Genomic DNA, 20,670 nt, shown 5'->3' with positions numbered 1-20,670 from the left:
AAGAGCCCTCGGTATCAAAAGCGGAAGATAAACAAGAGGTACTTGAGGTAGTCGGCCTAAACCTCGGATGGATGAATCCCTTAGTCGAATATCTGAAATTCGACATCCTCCCCAAAGAGGAGAAAGAGGCTAAAAAGATCCGAAGGGAAGCACAACATTATACATTGGTGAGAAATGTCCTTTACAGAAGAGGGATATCAACACCATTGCTGAAGTGTGTACCGACCTCAAGAACCACCGAGGTGTTGGAGGAAGTACATAGTGGAATCTGCGGAAACCACCTCGGAGCAAGGTCGTTGGCCAGGAAAGTAATCCGAGCAGGATTCTATTGGCCGACCTTGCAGAAAGATGCCACAGACTTTGTGAAAAAATGCCAGCCATGCCAGATGCATGCAAATTTCCACGTGGCTCCACCAGAAGAGCTCGTTAGTATAACTTCCCCCTGGCCTTTCGCAAAATGGGGAATGGATTTGTTAGGTCCTTTTCCCCAAGCACCAGGGCAAGTCAAATACTTGATCGTGGGAATAGACTACTTCACGAAGTGGATAGAAGCAGAACCATTAGCCACTATCACCGCTCAAAGAAGTCGCAGGTTCCTCTACAAAAACATCATCACAAGGTATGGAATACCTTATTCCATCACCACGGATAATGGAACCCAATTCACTGACGCCACCTTCAGAAGTCTGGTAGCCAGTATGAAAATCAAACATCAATTCACCTCGGTAGAACACCCACAAGCAAATGGGCAAGCCGAGGCAGCTAACAAGGTCATACTGGCAGGTTTGAAGAAGAGATTACAGGAAGCAAAGGGAGCTTGGGCGGAAGAGCTCCCCCAAGTGCTGTGGGCTTACAGGACAACCCCCAAATCTGCCACAGGAGAAACACCCTTCCGACTAGTCTACGGCGTAGAAGCCATGATTCCTATAGAAATCAATGAGCAAATCCCAAGGGTAATTCTCCATGATGAGGTCGGAAACATACAGGGGCACAAAGAGGAGCTCGACTTGCTCCCCGAAGTCCGAGAAGATGCCCAGATAAGAGAAGCAGCATTAAAGCAAAGGATGACTACCAGATACAACAAGAAAGTCATTCGAAGAACATTTGCCTTAGATGACTTGGTCCTAATCAGAAACGACATTGGAGTCAACAAATCAGGAGATGGAAAGCTCGCCGCAAATTGGAAAGGGCCATACAAAATCAAGGAAGTGTTGGGAAAAGGTTATTATAAAATAACCGACCTGGATGGCACTGAACTACCGAGGTCGTGGCATGCTTGTAATTTAAAAAGGTACTATAGTTAAAAGCGAACTTTACTCCCTGATGTACTCTTTTCCCAACTTCATGATTTTTTCCCAAAAGGGTTTTTTCTGGAGAAGGGTTTTTAACGAGGCATCATAGTAGAGGCTAAGGGAAAACATACTGTCAAGACCCTTAGTAGCAAAAAGGTACCTTCCCGATTAATAAAGATCTTTTTTCATTCATAATATCTCTTAGAATATCCTCCTTTATTTTTCTAAGTCTTTCTACGAAACGCGCCGACTTAAGCTCGACAAAGCGTGAAAATCCCATGAACCGACCTAGATGGTCGTCAGGATAAAACGATGAGGTACAAGTCGGTGTAAAGAGGTTATATAAGTCGATCGTAAAAAACTCGGGAACCAATTCGACTCATAAGTCGGAAAGTGATCCCGAGTAGGGAAACTTGGAAAACTTTGATCCACAGATCGGAGTATAACACCGAGTAGAAGAAAGGCGCATCGCAAAAATAACCTAAGTCATAAAAAACTCACTAAAGCAAAGTCGAGTATAAAGGATAACAAAAGAGATATGACAACCTGAAAAATTTAAAGCTTGCATACAAGCCTTTCCACGAAAAAGGCTCGACAAAATAATACAAGCTAGCAAAAAGTTTTTTCGAAAAGATCAAACATATTTCAAAATAGAAAAGCATGTGCACGCGCAAAGTAACTTAAACCCTTATCCAAAAAAGGGCACCTACTTCGATTAGAAAACCCTTATCCAAAAAGGGCATTTATTTTGTTTAAAACCCTTATCCAAAAAAGGGCAACAAACAGAATATTTTGTTTACGGCCTTGAAAGGCCAGAAGCAAATTGTTCACAACCACCAGCAAATAAATAGAAGTTTAAAAAAGGGGGGACCCACAGGCCGGGCCCCCATATAGCCACAAAAATAAAAAAGTCATTTCTTGGACGGAGTAGAGGAATCACCACCACCAGGAGGAACACCACCAGGACCAGGAGGAGGAGCCAAAGAGGAAGTCGGAGCAAGGGTTGAAGAACTCGGTGGATCTGCGGAATAAGGAGGAAACTCTATAATCCTCTGCCCCCGAGTCTTTAGGTCTGACTCGGAAAGGACCTCGGGAGCAGGAGGATCAACGATGGCGCCATCAATCACCACTTTGTCAGGATGTAATGGAGAAAGATCCAAGTCGGGGGCTATAACCCTGACCTGCTCCAGGAAAATTCTCCAAGACTCCTCGGCGGCATCGGCGATAGAGTCCTCCAAGTCAGCATAGGCACTCCGAGAGTTCAACAAATCCTTCTTCACCTCCACCATATCTTTAAATAGGCTTTGGTAACTCTCCTGGGCTGCCTTCCTTAGATTTACCTCCATAGTACATTGGGCTCGCAGCTGGCTCTCCTTCTCCCGGAGGTCATCTCTCTCCTTCCTCAACTTATCCCTCTCCTCCTTCAACTCCTTTTGATGTTTTTCAAATAAAAGAAGCCTCTCCTCTAGCTCCTCAACCCTTGAGGAAGTCCCCAAGGAGCTGAGAGGAGTCTTCTCAAATATGTCCAAAAGTTTGCCACAAACTCCCGCCGCCCTAAAACTTTCTTCGGCCAGAGTGGCAAGGTGTTTCCGAACAGAAACATCATCCATATTTATGAGAGGATAGATGTTCTTTCGGACGAATGCAAGAGCATCCGCCTTAACCCCACCTTCCCAAGAAGGGCCAGACTCTGAAGTCTTGCGCTTCTTCTTCTCTGGCTCGGAAAGTAGTGGGGCAGAAGGGAGTGGTCGAGCCAAACTTGAGGAGGAAGAGATGATAAGAGGTTGAGAGGGAGTACCCACATTTCTAGGAGGAGGAGGAGGAGGAGAGACGACCGCCTTGGAACCCCCGGACCTGGCCCGGGACTTTGCCTTGGCTTCCTGCACCCGCTGGTAGGACTCTTGAGCATTTTTCTTTGCCATATCTACAAAAGGAACAACCAAGTTACAAGTCGGTAAAATACAAGTCGGCAAATTGCAACTCGGAAACAAGAAATGCATGCACTACCTATGCAAGATTGAACAAAGACCGACGTCCCCTGGAGGATTTTCCTCGTATCCAAGTATGGGGCCCTCCCCCATGCTTCTCGGAAAAACCCCACAATGGCCGCCTCCACCTCGTCTAGGTCATCTAGACCAATCTTTTCACAAGGGGTGGCCGGCAGCCAATAAAGGGGAAAGCGAGGGGAGGAATGCTCGTCCAGAAAAAAGGGGTGGTGACCCTCTACGGCTTGAACCTTGAAGAAGAAATTTTTGAAGTCGTGGAAAGATTCGTCAAAAAGGGTGAAAATCCTCCGACCTTGAATGGCTCGGAAGGATACCCATTGTTGTTTGTTGTTTAGCCCACTAAAGGGCTTAGTCATATGGAAAAGATAAAAGAAGATTCTCAAGGAAGTCGGGAAGTCCAGAGCGTGGCTTATAAACTGGTAAATCTTCAAAAAACCCCATGAATTGGGGTGGAGTTGAGTAGGGGCAACCTTACAGTGGTGCAAAACGGATATCTCGAAATCAGAGAAAGGAAGAAAAACACCCAAACGGGTGATCATACATTCATACATGAAGAAAAAATGAGGGCCGCCTCATTAGCTCTCCCAAAACAGACCCGGTCTTCAGGACCCGGGATTATCAGTTCATATTTGGGCTCGTCCTCGTCCGAAGTACAGAGCCTATGATGAGTACGAAGGTGGGTGATGAACTCAGCGTCAACCAACGGTTCCTCCCCAAGGACCGTATCGTCAACCCACTGAGAAAGAATGTCTACAGAAGCCATTTTTTATATAAAGAAGAAAGTGGCAGAAAACCTACAAAAAGGAAAAAGAAAAAGAAAATCAAAAATACGGCCACTAAAGAAGAGAGATCCGAAACTAGAATCTACAGGTCAACCTATCTACTCGCAAAACAAAACATGCAAACATAAAGCATGGCATGAAAAAAGCAAAACTAACCTTTATCCGAAAATGGAGGTTGGAGAAGAACAGAAGTCTTCGAACGCAAGGATGCAGTACGAACAAGATAAGGAGAAAGTTTGAAAGATTGCAGAAACGGAAAATGGAAAGAGAGGGAAAGTATTTATAAAAAAGGCTAAGGGGCATAATGGTAAAAAGCGAGGCAGTCATTAATGAGACTGCACCGTTACCAAAGCCCTCAATCCCTAAATGATCCCTCAACGGACACGACGCTTGAATTGACGTAACTGTCAGAAATCAAAGGTCGCGAAAATCACGTCGGTTTCCAAGATCCGTATTCTCTCAAACAAGTCGACTACGAACCCGAGTTGAATACTTGAACCCAAACTTTAAAGAAAAATTTGGGCTCAAGTAGGGGCACTGTTCATACCCTGGCCCAATGATAAGGGCCCAGGTCCTATTAAAAAGCCTAATCCAATAGATTAAGCCTTACTAAACGCCGCCTTCGCATACGAAGTCGGTGTTCATCCCGACCTGCGATGAAGAAGTCGGTTATGAGATTAGCTGGCAGATAAACACTCATTCAAATGAGTAACCGCCCCGGAAAACTCTCTAACCACTTCATAAAGCCATATCTTAACCTCCCTAAGATAATGGGACGGTTATTATCCTAAAGATACGGCACTACACCAACGGTGGTTATTGGCTCACCACTATAAATACACTGACACCCCTCAGGTATCCCTAAGTCCAATACTCTCTAAGACCTGCTTACACCCTTGCTAACTTAGGCATCGGAGTGTCTTTGCAGGTACCACCCCCCATTCACACGCAAGCACAAGTCGGACGGAGCCTCCCGAGTTGCGAACCTACCTGGAGTCCTCCTCTATTATACACTTGGGCCGCCGAACGCCATCCATTGGACTAATCTCCGGTTACCTACCGTAACACCAATCATATATGTTACAGTGAGATATGGAAAGTTACTGATTTTTTACCTATACACCAAAATAAATGAATTTTGCTCTATTCTTGAGACTATGTTAATGGTGTTAATTCTTAATAACCAATTTGGCAGAACAAAAACCAAAGGTAATGGCACAAGTAGTTCTAGATTTTCCAATTTTATTTCTTTACAGAATATAATTATTAATTATACCTCAAATAGAAAATGAAATTATTGACTTTATATTTGGATCTTAGTGGTTTGAACATTCCAACTTTGACCAAGTGAGTTTTTGACTAGTCTCTTTTCAGTGTAATGTTGCCTAAGAGGACTATGAAATGAAATTTTATTGAAGTCCCAATGATGATGTCACTACAAATTATTAATCGAAGTTCCACTCTTCAATCTCAACTAATCTATATTGAAACTTGAAAGCTAAGATTAGAAATAGAATACTAAAAACTGCAAGCACTGCACAAATTTTACAAAGTAATCGACTATTAGAATCTTATAAAAGAAACCTTTTTTGCTTTCTTTCTGTGAAACAAATACAACAAAAGAATAAAAGTATTCATCAGCCAACAAAGCTGATTAAAGAACCTTCTTCTGGTCAAACTTTCCTATCACTATGTCTCTAATCTAATACATGTAAACATTCTTGCTTCTTTCTCTGTTTCTGTCTTTTGCTATGAGTAACTAAGATCCTATATGCTATACAAAAACATGTCCATGATAGCATCTGCAAAGTCGTGTATTCCAAACTTAGTTCTTTGAAAGAAATGACTCAAGGAATGAGTCATCCTTCCTTTCATCCTTGGCCTTGATGTACACCATCCGAAAGTTGCGAATTGTTTCCATATGAACCCATTGATCTTCCAAGAGACGTGTACCCGAAAAGTCCAGAGCCTTGCAGCATGTCTAGGGAAGATGATTCTTGAGTTCCGGTGGCCGGAAGCCTAGGATTGTAAAGTGAATTCGTGAAATTCGGCGCGCTAGAATAACCATTCATGGCCGCAGGCCTTATTGGTGCCGCCGGTGCATTGCTATTGTTTCTATTTAGAGAGTTTCTGTTCATGTTGTAACCTGCGCTGCCACGTGCTGCAGGCACATCATGGTTGTGTTTCCCTTCATAAGTTGTGATCACTGATTTTATATCAGTCGCGGCTCGCTCAACATGTTTCCTCACTGAACAACCAGGGGCTGTGAATTTGTAATAACTCCTGCAGAAAGAAAAAAATTGAACAATATCAGTTACTAATGTTGTTAACAATTTTAAAAGATTTGTGACACTTCTAAGAACTATTAACTAAAAGGGCTTTGTTTCAATCAGTTAATTACCTTGCATTTAGATTTCCTTTAACTACTTTCTGTCCATATCTCCTCCATCTGTAGCCATCATCAAGAATATCGATTTCGCTTGTAGTTTGAACTACAACTCTAGGTTCCCTAACAGTTCTACTTTCATAGGCTGAATGACCATCATGTTCATTCTCCCCCTTCCTGCAACAAGAACCAGAATTAGTTATAAACAAATTACTTTTCAAATCTTTGTAGATCATTTGTATAATAAGATTATGAAAAAAAGGCATCACAAATATAGAAGAGTAAATTTTCTTCCATTTTTAAAGTATTAGATAAGAGTTGCTTCTAAAATAAAAAACAATAGCTAAACCTTATCCTAGAATTCTCATGCCAATCGATTGAATTGGAATTCACATACACAACCAATCGATTAAATTTGGCAAATCTATATTGTTTTGGTGAATTCAATCGATTGAGTAACAAAACCAATCGATTGAATTGTGAGACCTCAGGTTGTTTTCAAGATTGGAGAGTATAAACAATCGATTGAATTACAAAAATCCACTATTTATTCATCGTTCAATCAATTGGGTCATATGACCAATCGATTGATTTATGCGAAAATTATTCTGCCTTGCAATTTTGAATTGATTGTTTTGTGATAAACTGTAATCCAATCGATTGAATTATAATTCAATCGATTGTTTTGATAATCCAATCGATTGGTTTTCAAGAAAACACGATTTTATGGTTCATCACGAACGTCACGGATCAAATATAAACTTTTAATCAATTCGAATGGCCAAAAGCTTTATTACGATCAATGGAAAATTTAATTCGTTATTGTTTTTATTTTTTATTATTAACAAATATAATAGATGATTGATAAAATAATAATTTATAAAATAAAAAAATAGTTTTTATAATTAAATAAAACATATGGAATTAATTTGTAATTAAAATTAGTTAAAGAACTATGTAGCAATTGTTAAAAAACTTTAAAAACATGTTTTGTTATGGACCATTTAATGGTCCATGCGACCATGGAATCCGGTATCTTGTTACTGTATATTCTGTTTACTTTGTATTCCATACTCTAGTTGTTTTTAAATTTTAACACGTGATAAGTTATTCTATTAGAATAAATGTTTAAAGTGGTCTCTCATATTTATTAATTTAGTTTCTTAAATTTAAAATTTATTATACTAATTTTTGAGATTCAACTCAAAACACTTGTATTAGTTTTTAAATTCTTTTTAGAGCAATGCTAGGAACTAAAAGGTATTAATTAAAAACTAACTAAATATCTTTAGATAAATTTAAAATCTGTATGAGTTAATATATATGGATGTTTCATCTACTAAATATTAGAATGTTTCTTTTTCATACTAAATGAATATTCTTTTATATATTTTTCGAAATTTTTTGTATTACAAATGTGAATGTCTCTATTTTTTTAAGAATTTCATTTTTTTTAAATTTTATAAATATTTAATTATTTTTGCTAAAATATAATTGAATGTTTCTTTTGTTAAGTATTAATATGTTTTTTTTATATTAAACGAATGTTTTTTTTATAATCCCTCTCATGGCTATCCTTCCTACTATGATGAGAAGCACGGGACTTGTAGCCATAATCATCATATACATAATCATCACGGTCATGTCCTCCAAACCTGGCAGGCGATCACCATAGTTTTCAATGTTGCTATAACCATCTCGAAATTTATCATATTCTGGAAACGTCTCGATATCGACTTCCTTGTAGACATCAATCTGATTATACGGATCATGATCAACAGAAGATCTTGAGACAATTATATCCCATATTATACACTACTAGAAAATGGTTTAATAAAGACAGATTTACAGACAGATTTGGTCTATATTACAGACGGATTTTTGGTTACCGACGGAATTATCGACGGATTTTGTTCCTCTGTAAAAGCCTCGTCGGAAATTATTTACCGACGGATTTTTTTCTGTCGGAAAATTACCGACGGATTTTTACCAGTTACCGACAGATTTTTTCTCTGTAAATTCTCCATCCATTTCCTTGAAGACGACGAACTTTTCGACGAATTTTCAGACGGATTTTCCATCTGTAATTACAGACAGATTTTTTGATAGATTTTTCGTCAGTAATTACAGACGGATTTTTCGTCGGTAATCACAGACAGATTTTCTGACAGATTTTCTGTTTGTAATTTTTTTAGATTACAGACAGAAAATCCGTCTGTAAATCTGCCGGTAAGATGAAATGGAATTTTTTTTAGATTTTTTCATTGTAAAATAAACCTGTTTTATATAAAATAATATAAATTTAATAATTACAATTTTTTATCTAACTAGTATTCAAATATTTATAATATTACAAAAGATAAACAAATTCATCATATTATAAAGCTAAAAGAAAAGTATTATAAACAAGCAAGTCAATATAATTCAAGACATAAACAAAGTGTATTATCAACTATAATCCTCAGTATATTGTTTAACCATACTAAATTTATCAACTATAGTCCTCAGTATCATCTTCATCCCCATCATCATCATAGTCTTCATCTGAAGAGATTGAAGGTAGCGGCGGTGGTGGTGGCGGTGGAGCAGTAGTGGAACTACTTGACACTCTAACCTTCTTGTAATAGCTAACATAAACCTCATTCCATCTCTTCTGTTTCAGCTTTTCCTTCTTGGCCTTTCCAATTGCCCGTTCTAACTTTTCTAATTTCTTTTGAGTCTTTTTCAAAGGAGCCAAGCGTGCATCTAACAACTTACTAATACGCTCATCTGTCTGTTGAGTAACACGTTGAAAAAGCTCTTCATTGAGATTATGAATTTGTTCTCGCAAATCAGGAACAAAATTTTGATTTGTAGATGCTCTTCCAGATACAGAGTTGGCAGAAGTGGTTCTAGACTTAATAAATCTAGAAAAGAATGCTCCTTTTCCATAAACTCGATTCTTCTTTTGCCCACCACACACTTCCTCCCAAATCAAGTCTTCATCAATTGGTGGTAGCTCCATTCCTTGTGCTTGAGCCTCGACATGTTGGGCCTGAACTTCTGCTAACTTTTTTATAAACTTCTCCTGTTGCACAATGATTACAAAATACCAACAAATTTTCATCCTTTCCCAATAATTCAAATAGAATAAGCTCTAAAATATTCATGATTCTCATTACAAAATACAAAATAATATTCTCACAAGAAGCAACAGGAACAATTGGCGAAAGGAACAATTAACTAAAGTAGAAGAATAAATGACATAAATCAAGACATCAAACAGAGAATATCCCAATTAGGTGGCAAGCATTATTAACAGCATTTGTTTGCCACACAAAAAAAAGGTTTTTAACAGCATTTGTTTGCCACACAAAAACTCAATTCATTAACATATCAAATACTCATTGATTAGAATCTCTATATATATATATATATATATAATAATCTATAATTAGGTGAGCCAATTCAATATTCTTATATTCATGCATAGTTCCACATTCTTCAATTTCTAATATAGTATTTTGTTCAAAATAAACAATTATTTGAAAAAAATGAATTAGTATAATTATTAATCAAAGTCAAGCCAAAATGGCATCAATGACACAAGATTTTGCTTCGCTGAACCAACAAAATAAAGGTCATGAATTACTCCAACATCTCACTGAAAATGCAGCTTGGATGTACTGAGAAGCTTCCGTACCTTGGATTCAGCTCCAACCCAGCTCAGAAAAACTCCAGGTTCTGTTTGTTCAAGGGACCTTCACAGAAAATCACTGTGTAGTTAGGAGAGCAAGTATGTTTTCTTATGAGAAAGCACATAACAAGATAGAAGAATGTTTCAGAGGCTTTTCATCAAACAGCTTACATGCATCATTCGAAATGCTTTGATTAAATAAAAAATTCATCACAGCAACCAAATAAATCACAAAATCAAAAGCAAACCCTAGCTTAATCCCAAATCAGAAATGAAATCAAGCAGCAATTAAACTAATTGGAAGAAAATATAGTCACCATCGATGTTGGGTTTGAAGAGAAGAAAAAGTCACTGAAGAAGGATTAAAATTTATACTCATAAAAGTAGAGTTAGGTAGGGGTGTAAATTACCGAACCGAACCGAACCGAATTTTACAACAACCGATTAGAAAACCGAAAAAATCGGTTTTTTTTGTTTTTTTCGAAGCAAACCGATCGGTTCGGTTCGGTTTTCGGTTGACTCGGCAGAAACCGAACCGAACCGGACCGAACCGAAAAATGAAGGTTCAATGGTGTGTTTTTACTGAGTTACCCTTTAACCTAGGTATAAAAGGGCAACTTCACACACAACCCTAGCCTCCTTCCTCTCTTTTACGTGAATGAATCCGGAGCCCTAGCTTTCTTCCTCTGTTCTTCTCTTCTACGGTTCCAGTTCCACACTTCCATAGTTCCACCTTCGATTCCACCATGCTCGAGAGAAGGAGACCCTGAAGGAGAACCCTAGCTTCTCTTCCTCTCTTCTTGTCTTCAGTCATCGCCGTCGCAGGGTTGCCTTGCAGGGTCGCCGTCGCTGCCTCGCTGGGTCACCGTCGCCGAGGAGCAATCCATTCACCGAGAAGCAGTCCTGTCACCGAGCAGCAGACCAGTCGCCAAGCAAGACTCCAGTGGCCGTCGCAGTCCAAATCGAGCGCCGAGCAGCACTCCTGTCACCAAGCCATCTCCTGCAGAAAGCAACTCCACAATGTCTTCTTCGGAGGTTAGAAATTCTGAACAATTATTGTTAGAGATTCTGTTTAGTGATATTGTGCTTGATTTAACCTGAACAATTGTTTTTACAAATTCTGTTTGTAGTTATGATTTTGAGAAATTCTGTTTGTGCCTTTGTGGTTATGTTTTTTAGAAATTATGTAGCTAGAAATTCTGTTTGTATTGGCTGCATCAAGAACTCACAGGATAATGCATCGCTTTATTTTTTTATTTTAATTTTTTTCCTGGATGAAAAATAGAGACATTCATTGAATACATTGCTTGTGAGGTAATATGAAGTTTGATGTTTAATTTTAGAAGTAGATTCTAAACCCATGTGATGTCTGCTTCACCAGCTGTCAAGCTTTAGAATTCAGCTTTAGTGGACTATGCATGAACTGGCTAAAAGTGGCAGTTGATAGTAATTTTAGGGATGAAATCATTGAGATAGGCATTGGACTAGCTTCACTCATTCCCAATTTTGATAGAAGGTCTATTATATATTTTGTTTGGGACAAACTGCATAGAATCTGTTCTATGAACTTTATTTCCAAGAAAATTCTTTGTTACTATGCAATCTGATCTTGGTATCTGTTTTTACTTTTTGTAGTTGGCAATAAAGAATTTACTTTTTGCATGACTATGTGGTTGAATAAAGATAGTAGAATCCATTTCTATATTGCAAGAATATTGTGTATTCTATCAAATATATGAACAGAAAAGTAGTAACTTTGAAGCCCTTTTATATATGATTGTTGAAACACTTTGAACACAAATTAAATTGGGTGAAGTGTTACTGGTTCCTTTGGTCTTTTCAACATCCTTACATTGATTAAAATGTAAAAATATTTATGTTAATAATCAAAGAGTTTGTTTACGCTGAAGTTATTTGGCTGTTATTTGATCATTAAAGATGGGAATATAGTTCCTTATGATTTCTCTAAAACTTTCAAAGCTGGTTGTTCTACCCGACTACAGCTTATTTTATTTGTCCATAATTTTCATTGTGTTTGCCTTGTTTTTTTATCTATTATGGTTTTGAAAGTTGTTTTTTATCTGTCATGGTTTTGAAAGTGAAATTGCATATTATTTCATATTGCTACTTGGAATTGTTGAAAAGGATGTTAAAAATTTGTTCCTATTTCTCTTTGGTGCCATTTTATGAAACATGTTCTTGGCATGCAATCAATGCTTACAGGAATACCTGTCCCATATGATGATTGACCTCATTTACTTCCTTCACCTTTTATTCCTTAAATTTTTAAGATGCTTGTTTTGGTGGACTGTTAGAGCTGTTAATGAATTTAAATTCTGTTGATTATATGGCAGTTGTTGAATTTAAATTCTGTTGATTATATGCTTTGTAGTTCCTTTCATGGTTTATGTTTATAATCTATAATTTATATTATATTTATAATCTATATTGATTTTCTTGTTTTATTTTTGTAGAAATTGCACCAACCGGAGAAGATGAGGATGAGTCTGGTGTGGATTCAGATTAAGTATGGTGGTTGATTGGCTGTTTGGTTTTTATTTGTTTTAAAGTGACTGTTGTGGTTTAAAGTGTGTTTATTTTTGTTGTTTTGCTAGACATTTTTAATTGCCTTTGTTTTATATTTAATTAAGTTGAATTTGTACTGGATTTGGATGTGATATACTCTTGTTATTCTGGTTTATTGAAGGTTTTAAACTTTATTTTATGATATTTTAAATTCTATTTATTAGGTATAAAAAAACCGAAAAAACCGACCGAACCAAACCGCTGTTGATTTGGTTCGGTTCGGTTCGGTTGTCCAGAAAGCAGCCAACCGAATGGTTGATATTAACGTTCAACCGATCAGGTCGGTTCGGTTTGTTTTCGGTCCAAAACCGAACCAAACCGAACCGATTACACCCCTAGAGTTAGGTTTACCGAGAGTGATGATTGACAACGACGAGAGTGATGGAAGTCCCAAAGGTGTTGATGATGGAAGAATGCGGTGGATGACTGTGGTTATGGAACATCGGTGATGGAAGAATGTGACACTGAGGAGCAAGATTTGGAGTGTGAATGGAGTCTGAAGCTGCTTGTGAAACTCGTTTGGAGTGTAACTGTGGAGCTCGAGGGTATAGAAGCAACGTTTAAGTTTAAGTCAATATTACCGACAAAAATTTTTAAATTACAGACGGATTTTTCCGTCTGTAATAATTTAACAAAACGCATCGTTTTTGTCCATTTAATTACAGACGGAAAATCCGTCTGTAACCATTTCCCACGAAAAAAATAATTTTTCCGACAGAATTATCGACGGATTTTCTTTTTCGTCTGTAATTTATGCTAATTCATTTTTTTTATTTTCTGACAAAAAATTTCTCTGAAATTCCGTCTGTATTTCCGTAGGATAAAATCCGTCGGAAATATCCGTCTGTAATAACTAGTTTTCTAGTAGTGATACCATAATGAAGCATTTCTATCTATAAAGTATAAAATAATATACATTACATATACAAATTTGCCCAAACAGCTAGCTTTTTTTCATGGAGCTTTCAACTGCTTCGAACGCATTCTTGTGAGTGACGCCGCTGTTGAGGGTAGATAGTGTTTGAAGGAGGTGGTTGAGAAGAGAAGAGGAGAAGGTTTTGTCGGTGATGAAGTCGAAGGTGGACTTCGTGTTGAAACAGTTGTCTTTAATGCACTTGTTGAGGGTGTCCCGGAGAGCATGGAAGTCGCCGGCGCTTCTAGCAGCATTGGTGTGAAAGAGATCTGTGTGTGATTGTTGAAAGTAGGTAGGTTAATGTGAGAGAGAAGATGAAGGTTTTTATAGGTTTTAATTAGGTTTATTTAATTAATTTTAAATTTTTTTAATTTTGAATTCCATAAATTTAAAATTAATTATTAATATAAATTAATGTGGTTTTGTTTAGTTTTTTGCTGATGACCTATTGGTTCTATATACTTTTCCTTCTTTTTAATAGCCAGCAAATAAAATATTGAACTGATTCTAACTTACCACATGAACACAAGGCTAAACAACATTATTTTAACGAAGAAATAAAAAAGAGTTTGTATGATGTATAACTGTGTTATATCAGAATTAGCCTAATATTTCGTTCTCGATTCAACGTTAAAAAATGTCTAGAGACCAATATTGATACCTTAATATAGGAGATTAATATATTATATTTTTAATCTGAGAAATAAAAGTGGTGAGTCTCATAGAACATTATAGAAATTTAGTCAACTGGAATATACTAAATATTTATATTTATATTTATATTTATAGGTTAGGTACTAGCTTGCTTAGTACGTAATTGACGGATCCAGAGTTGGTATATTAAATGTTTAAACTTGTAGTGACCACCAAGATCATTTGGAGCCCCATCAACATTTTAGGCTTGATTACTATCAGAAGCAGCTTAATAACATAGAGAAAGCATGTCAAATAATGTAAGCCCGTTGGAGGAAGCTGCTCTATCGGGAGATACAGACCGTCTCTATGCTCTAATTGAGGAGGATCCAGATATGTTGAATGCCGTGGATGCGAAACCATTTGTTAACACACCTTTGCATATTGCTGCATCTGTGGATCTCAGGACGAATCCTGATGAGGAGCTCAAGTATCTCTACTTTGCTACTGAGATCATGATGTTGAATCCTTCATTTGCTTTGAAGCTCAACCCGCAAGGGTTCAGCCCCATCCACCTTGCTGTAAAAAATGGGCATAGCAAACTGGCTCGTCGCCTTGTAGACATGAAGAAAGAGCTTGTGAGAGTGAAAGGAAGGGAAGGCAATACTCCTCTTCATTTTGCAAGTCAAATAGGAGAGTGTGACCTCTTAGCTTACTTTCTGTCAGCTTGTCCAGATTCCATTCTAGATGTGAACACAAGAGACGAGACTGCGCTTCACATTGCAGTGAGAAATCAACAGTTTGACGCCCTCGGGGTGCTGATTGGGTGGCTCAAGGGGAATACCCGCAAGGGTGCTGCAAGCCTGGAAAGATCCATCTTGAACCGGAGAGATGTGGCAGGCAACACCATTTTGCACCTTTCTGTTATCAATCATGACATACAGGTATATACGTTGGCTCGCTCATGTATGATTATTGAAGAGTATTTTAGTCGAATGAACTAAAATATATATGGAGAGGAGAGTCTACATCTTAGAAATAGAAAGAAATTGAGTGACATTTAGATCATTTTCTCTTGATTTTAATTTGTTGGATACACATGCACGCATGCAGGCTCTTAATTTGCTGATAAATAATCCGTACATGATATGTTTAAATGCAAAGAATTTGGAGAAGAAGACGGTATTAGACGAAGCTGCTGGTAATGCAGATATGGTGAGCAAATTATCAAAGTCTGGTGCAAGACCTGGATCATCACTTGAAGATGATCCCAACTGGGGATCTGCATATCGACTAATATCCAACAGCAGACATGAAAATTGGTATGCAACTCTAACCAGCATAAGGCGTATCAGATGGAACATATCAGACAACCAACGCGATGCTTATTTGGTAGCGGCTGCTCTATTTCTAACCGCTATTTATCAATCGGCGCTGTGTCCCCCTGGTGGACTTTATCAGGCCGACGGCAGTAATCTGAACGCTACTTCATCACTCAATTCTGCTGCTGGGAAATCGGTCTTGTCGACCGATAAATTTGCTTTCCTTACAGTCATTAACATGTTAGCCCTTGCCTTCGCAATTATGTCATTTCTTTTTATAATACCAACGGGCATGATCGGCGCCTTGCTGATTGCTCCAACTTTTTACTTTGGCATCAGCTATGTCTATTCTGTGGAACTTATAACTCCCCCACGTGAAACAACCCGGCACCTGAGTGCTGGTCAAGTGACGCTTCTATTTGTCATCATCGTCTCTGGACTTCTCATTACAGCGGGGATGACTAATCTCCGTGTCCGTGCAGTAGCAGGCCTTTCTCCATTCACAGCAATCAACAAATACATCTTGCGCCCGCTCCTTCAAATGTTTAGGAGGAGTAACAATGCAACTAACATATAGTGACACTATTTACTGCTCAAACAGGGAAATGGTTGTCAATTCCAATCAAGAGGAAGGTAATCAAGCTGCTATGAAAGAATTAAAAATACCAGATCTGATGCAACAAGTAGAATGCTTCATGTTAATCAACAAATATGTATCAGATCATTAAAAGGAATTTTCAAAAGATTTCTACATCCAAAATTTCAAAATCAATATTAGTTGATTATTGACTGATTTTTATTGTTTTCTCGTATTTATACTTCCAGTATGGTTTGTTATACGTGAGAATAAATTTTAAAACAACAATGCTAGGAACCAACTCTATATAAGCCAAGAATCAGCCAACCGGTAAACCAGAGACACCGGTGACTTTAACCGGATGTTGCTACTGATAGACAGACGGATGTTTCTTTTTCTTGTAAATTGGATGGTTTTGGATATGATTTCTATGTTTCATGTGTTACGCATTACTAATGAATAATCAAAGATTCTCTCCTAACACTAGCGTATCTTCCCTCATGTTTTAAACGTGGTCAATAATAATTTAATAAACAAATTAAATTATAAATTAATAAAACTAATTATAATTAATTATGTTGTTCCATTCTTGACTGATTATTAGTTGATTCCATATACTTTTCTATTTAAAAAATATGATAGGATAGGCGCGGCTAAATTTTTTTTGTTATGGATGAGAAGTGTGAGCAATCAAATTCTATTAGCTTTGTATGTGTTTTTGTTTTGGCATGGAAGTCAGTAATTGGACTTATTAATTATTTTGCAAGGGAATTTTTAACCGAATCGTTTCTCAAAATTTAAAGAAACTGATTTCTACATTTTAAATCAAATAGTATCATATTTGAAAATAATATCTTTACAATCCATGATCATGCAAAACACCATTCCCATCTCAATATAAAAAATAATTTGTGGGTATGTAGGCGCTATGCTATTTGCATTATTTATCATAATATTATACAATTATTTGACTAGTATTATTTGGCTGGTATCATTTAGGAAGACTTTTTCATAAGCTAAATGTATCCAACTTATAAACTAAAATTAAATAATGGTGCATTTAAAACATTAATTATTTTAAGAGGAGGGAACTTACATTTACAGTCAAGATCTGCTAACTTGTTTATTACTAATTAATTTCTCTTACTGTATTGTTCTAATAAGAAAAGCAAAATGTATTATAGTAGCTACGCAGAAGCTTAAAAATACATAGTAATATATTTGCAAGAGTAGATCATTGGAGGAAGCTGCTGTATCTGGAGATTTTAGATGGTCTCTACGCAGTAATTAGGATGGATCATACATTTTGGAGCATGTTGATGCCATACCATTTGTTCACACTCATTTGCGCATAGCCGCATCTTCCGTGAGCCTCAAGAATCATCCCCATCTACACTTGAATGAAATATCTCCATTTTATCACCGAGATTATGAGATTGAAACCTTCATTACCCCTCTGCATTTTGTAAGCCAAACCGGTGATTCCAAGCAGTTGGACGCTTTTTAAGTACTCATTGGCTAGCTCATAAGGCATGTTAGAATGGATGCTTGGACTTTTCAACAATCCATCTTAAACTTCAAGGATAATGAGGAAGGCAGCACCATTCTACACCTTTCAGCTCTCAGTAATAACATCCAGGATAATCAAATTTAAAATATACGAATAATCAAATTTATTTACAAATATTATATATATTGAAAATGATGTACCCACGATAATTAGCGTATATAATATGGATTGAAGAGATAAACATGCGTGGACATGTGCATTAATGCCATATGTATTGGGTTACAAAAAAAGGAATTTCTGCACCTCTAAATCGGGGGTAACTTCAGCATCGTTTCATATAATGATATGGTTATTATTTTATTTCCCCATTTTCATAAAGCATCTATCTTCTTCTTGCTAGATTGGAAAAATGCTAATAAAGAATAAAGTCTACAAACAAATCTAATAATATTATGGTGGAATTCAAGTGGAGTCGACTTCACATGAAGTTGATAGTTGAGAGCTATTAGATGAAAATTTAGTCAAATCAGTTAAATTATCTAATAGCTCTCACCTGTCAACTTCACGTGAAATCGACTGCACCTTGAGTTTTTATCTATTATTATTAGTTGATTTCGCTCTTGATTCATTGGCAAAAATTGAAATGTTAAATACTTTGAATGCCAAGAACTCGGAGGGCTTAACAGCATTGGACAAAGCTGGTAGTAGAGAGATTGAGAGAAAATTATTAATAGCTGGAGCGAAACGTGGAACTACACATCAAATTATTGCATTCATAATCATGGCTCTTGTAATGAATTATGGCCTTGTGGTCCTTCAACTTCAGATCATCCAAGTTTTATATATACGAGGATTATAAGTCCATGCATAAAATAAACTATTTTACATAAAAAATAATGGTTAAAATATGAACACCTAATATGTTAAGCAGTATAGTCCCTTGTTATTAGATGTATTTGGCAACTAGTAGTATATAGTAACATAAATTGGGAGTGGGTGGTTTGATGGGCCATGATACATAACACAATGGCCAATTTGAAGTTGAGGATGGTGGGGGCAAAGAGGGACTCTCTCGATCTGTTCTGGCTGAGGGCCACTCTAGGGGGCCGGGCCCTTAATCATCCTCCCTGACCGCAGCCAGTCTTATCGATTTCCCCATTCTCTTCGCTGAGTGGTGGAACGTCAAGCTCTTCAGACATGCGCTGGCCCTAATGTCTCTCATGCCTGCACTATTAACGGACTTCCCGGGCCCCCTCTCTAACTCTCCAGGTTTTTAAACTCCGGTTATTACCAATAAATTATTTAGATCTAAATAATCTCCTTCAAACAAATGCAAACAAACTCGTTCCTATAATGGAGTCGTATATAATAATTAGATCCACGTTTTACACTGACATTCACATCATATCAACAGTACACTACAGAAGAAAGAAGCTTCCACTTTTAAAGCCTAATCTTCCATTGCCAATTTCAGCAACATGTTCCGCACTTTGAATTCCCCAGAGTACCCTTGTAACAAGAAATCAGAAAATGGATTTGTGTATTACCGTTAATCACACACAACTTACATGACTTCCTAACTGCCTAACAGAATTTCCCACCAATTCTAACCGCTCAAGCAACTAGGAAAGGAAATAAATTACCTTATGTTTGAAATTAATTAAAAAAAATAAGGTGTATTATTTCTGAGCGTGCCGTATAGTTTGATCTGTTCTTTCTGTCTAGCTAGTGTCTATATATATACAACCAACATGAAGCACGCTTGTGTTGGTTAATTGGTACCACACACGGGGAAACACTGTTGATGTTGACGGTTACATTATTGTTCATTTCATTTTCACAAGTTCTGTTCTTGACTGGTCTCATGTTAACAGAGAAAAATCACATTTTATAATTCATAAGAGTGTTTGTTTGGTTTGTAACTTTGTATTTTCAAATTCAGGTATTCAAAATGCAAAGACTAATGCGTGTAACCACTGTACAGCATTTTACACACACACATGCAGAGATAGATATATTTAATTCAAATATTTGTCACTTCATGATATGGAATACCCCACACCAAGCAACTTAAAATAATAGTGTACCTTATACCTACCTACCTAATACGTAAAATGCATTACATTATTGTTAGCTGTTTTCTTATTGCTGGATTAATCTTGTAAAACAAAGCCTGATTAATGTTTCAAATACCCACTATTAATGATTCAAAAAGATTCTAACTTTACATGGTGCACCTTGCTCCTCGGCATCTGTCTAATTCCGAAAAGGTTAGCAAATTTTCCCTGTTGGATGTGTCATTTGCTGGATTCAAAATTGATGAAAAAGTTCTTTTATTTTTTTTAAAAACAAAAAAAGAGGAAGCAAAAGTCAGGGTAAATTGTATATTGCAACATTTAGACCAAAAAACAATGGTCTCTACTATATTTTATGGGAAAAACGATGAAGGAATGTGGCTTACATTTTCAATGCAGATCCAAATTCTATTATTATAATAATATCCTGTGAATATGATCTACCAAAAAGTAAATCTTTTCTTCTAACCAAGAAAAAGTAGCACACTAAGCAAAAGGGGGATATGAATATGACAGAAGCAGAGTCATCACTCATCAGTAACCGGATTTAGCACATGAAAGCAACTTGAGGATCTAGAACCGTAAGAGAATAATAATCTTAATATAGCAGTTCTTGCTTCATAAGATTCTCAAACAAACTAAACTGGTGTAAGAGTTGCAGGGTGAAGATTTTCAAGAGAGTATAATGTAGGTGACATATATCTATCTATACATTTTCATAAAGCAATGTGCAAAGCTTATAACTCATGTTAATTATGTAATTTTTCTAAACTAAATTATAAACCAATGTATAATATATTTTCATTACACCATATCTGTTACCTAAAAATTTGATACATTCATAATATATGATATCTGAATGTTTCAAATTTTGAAAGTGACAAAATAGTCAAAATCATCAAAATGGGATTC

General features: G+C 36.9%; 1 protein-coding gene and 1 pseudogene across 2 annotated transcripts; one reads left to right on the top strand and one right to left on the bottom strand.

The window, feature by feature from the left end:
• Window positions 1–5,623: 5,623 nt before the first annotated feature.
• Window positions 5,624–8,547, bottom strand: LOC130969566 (probable WRKY transcription factor 33; annotated as a pseudogene).
• Window positions 8,548–14,559: 6,012 nt separating this feature from the next.
• LOC130970643 (ankyrin repeat-containing protein BDA1-like) lies at window positions 14,560–16,259 on the top strand. Of its 2 annotated transcripts, XM_057896786.1 has the most exons (3): window positions 14,560–15,218; window positions 15,388–15,836; window positions 15,936–16,259. In XM_057896786.1, exons 1-3 carry the CDS (start codon window positions 14,583–14,585, stop codon window positions 16,171–16,173), a joined length of 1,323 nt encoding a protein of 440 aa, XP_057752769.1. In that variant the 5' UTR covers window positions 14,560–14,582; the 3' UTR covers window positions 16,174–16,259. The 2 variants fall into 2 exon arrangements, with proteins under 2 accessions (XP_057752769.1, XP_057752768.1); XM_057896785.1 differs by having other exon boundaries at window positions 15,388–16,259.
• Window positions 16,260–20,670: the final 4,411 nt, after the last annotated feature.

The sequence above is a fragment of the Arachis stenosperma genome, chromosome 3, assembly GCF_014773155.1.
Source record: "Arachis stenosperma cultivar V10309 chromosome 3, arast.V10309.gnm1.PFL2, whole genome shotgun sequence".
Taxonomy (NCBI): Eukaryota; Viridiplantae; Streptophyta; class Magnoliopsida; order Fabales; family Fabaceae; genus Arachis; species Arachis stenosperma.
This window is presented reverse-complemented; position numbering and strand designations above follow the sequence as displayed.

Bases quoted from the DNA above. Each gene is read 5' to 3' on its own strand.
- LOC130970643 (XM_057896785.1), top strand. From the start codon at position 14,583: ATGTCAAATAATGTAAGCCCGTTGGAGGAAGCTGCTCTATCGGGAGAT. The intron at 15,219-15,387 runs GTATATACGTTG...GCACGCATGCAG, and splicing joins TTATCAATCATGACATACAG to GCTCTTAATTTGCTGATAAA.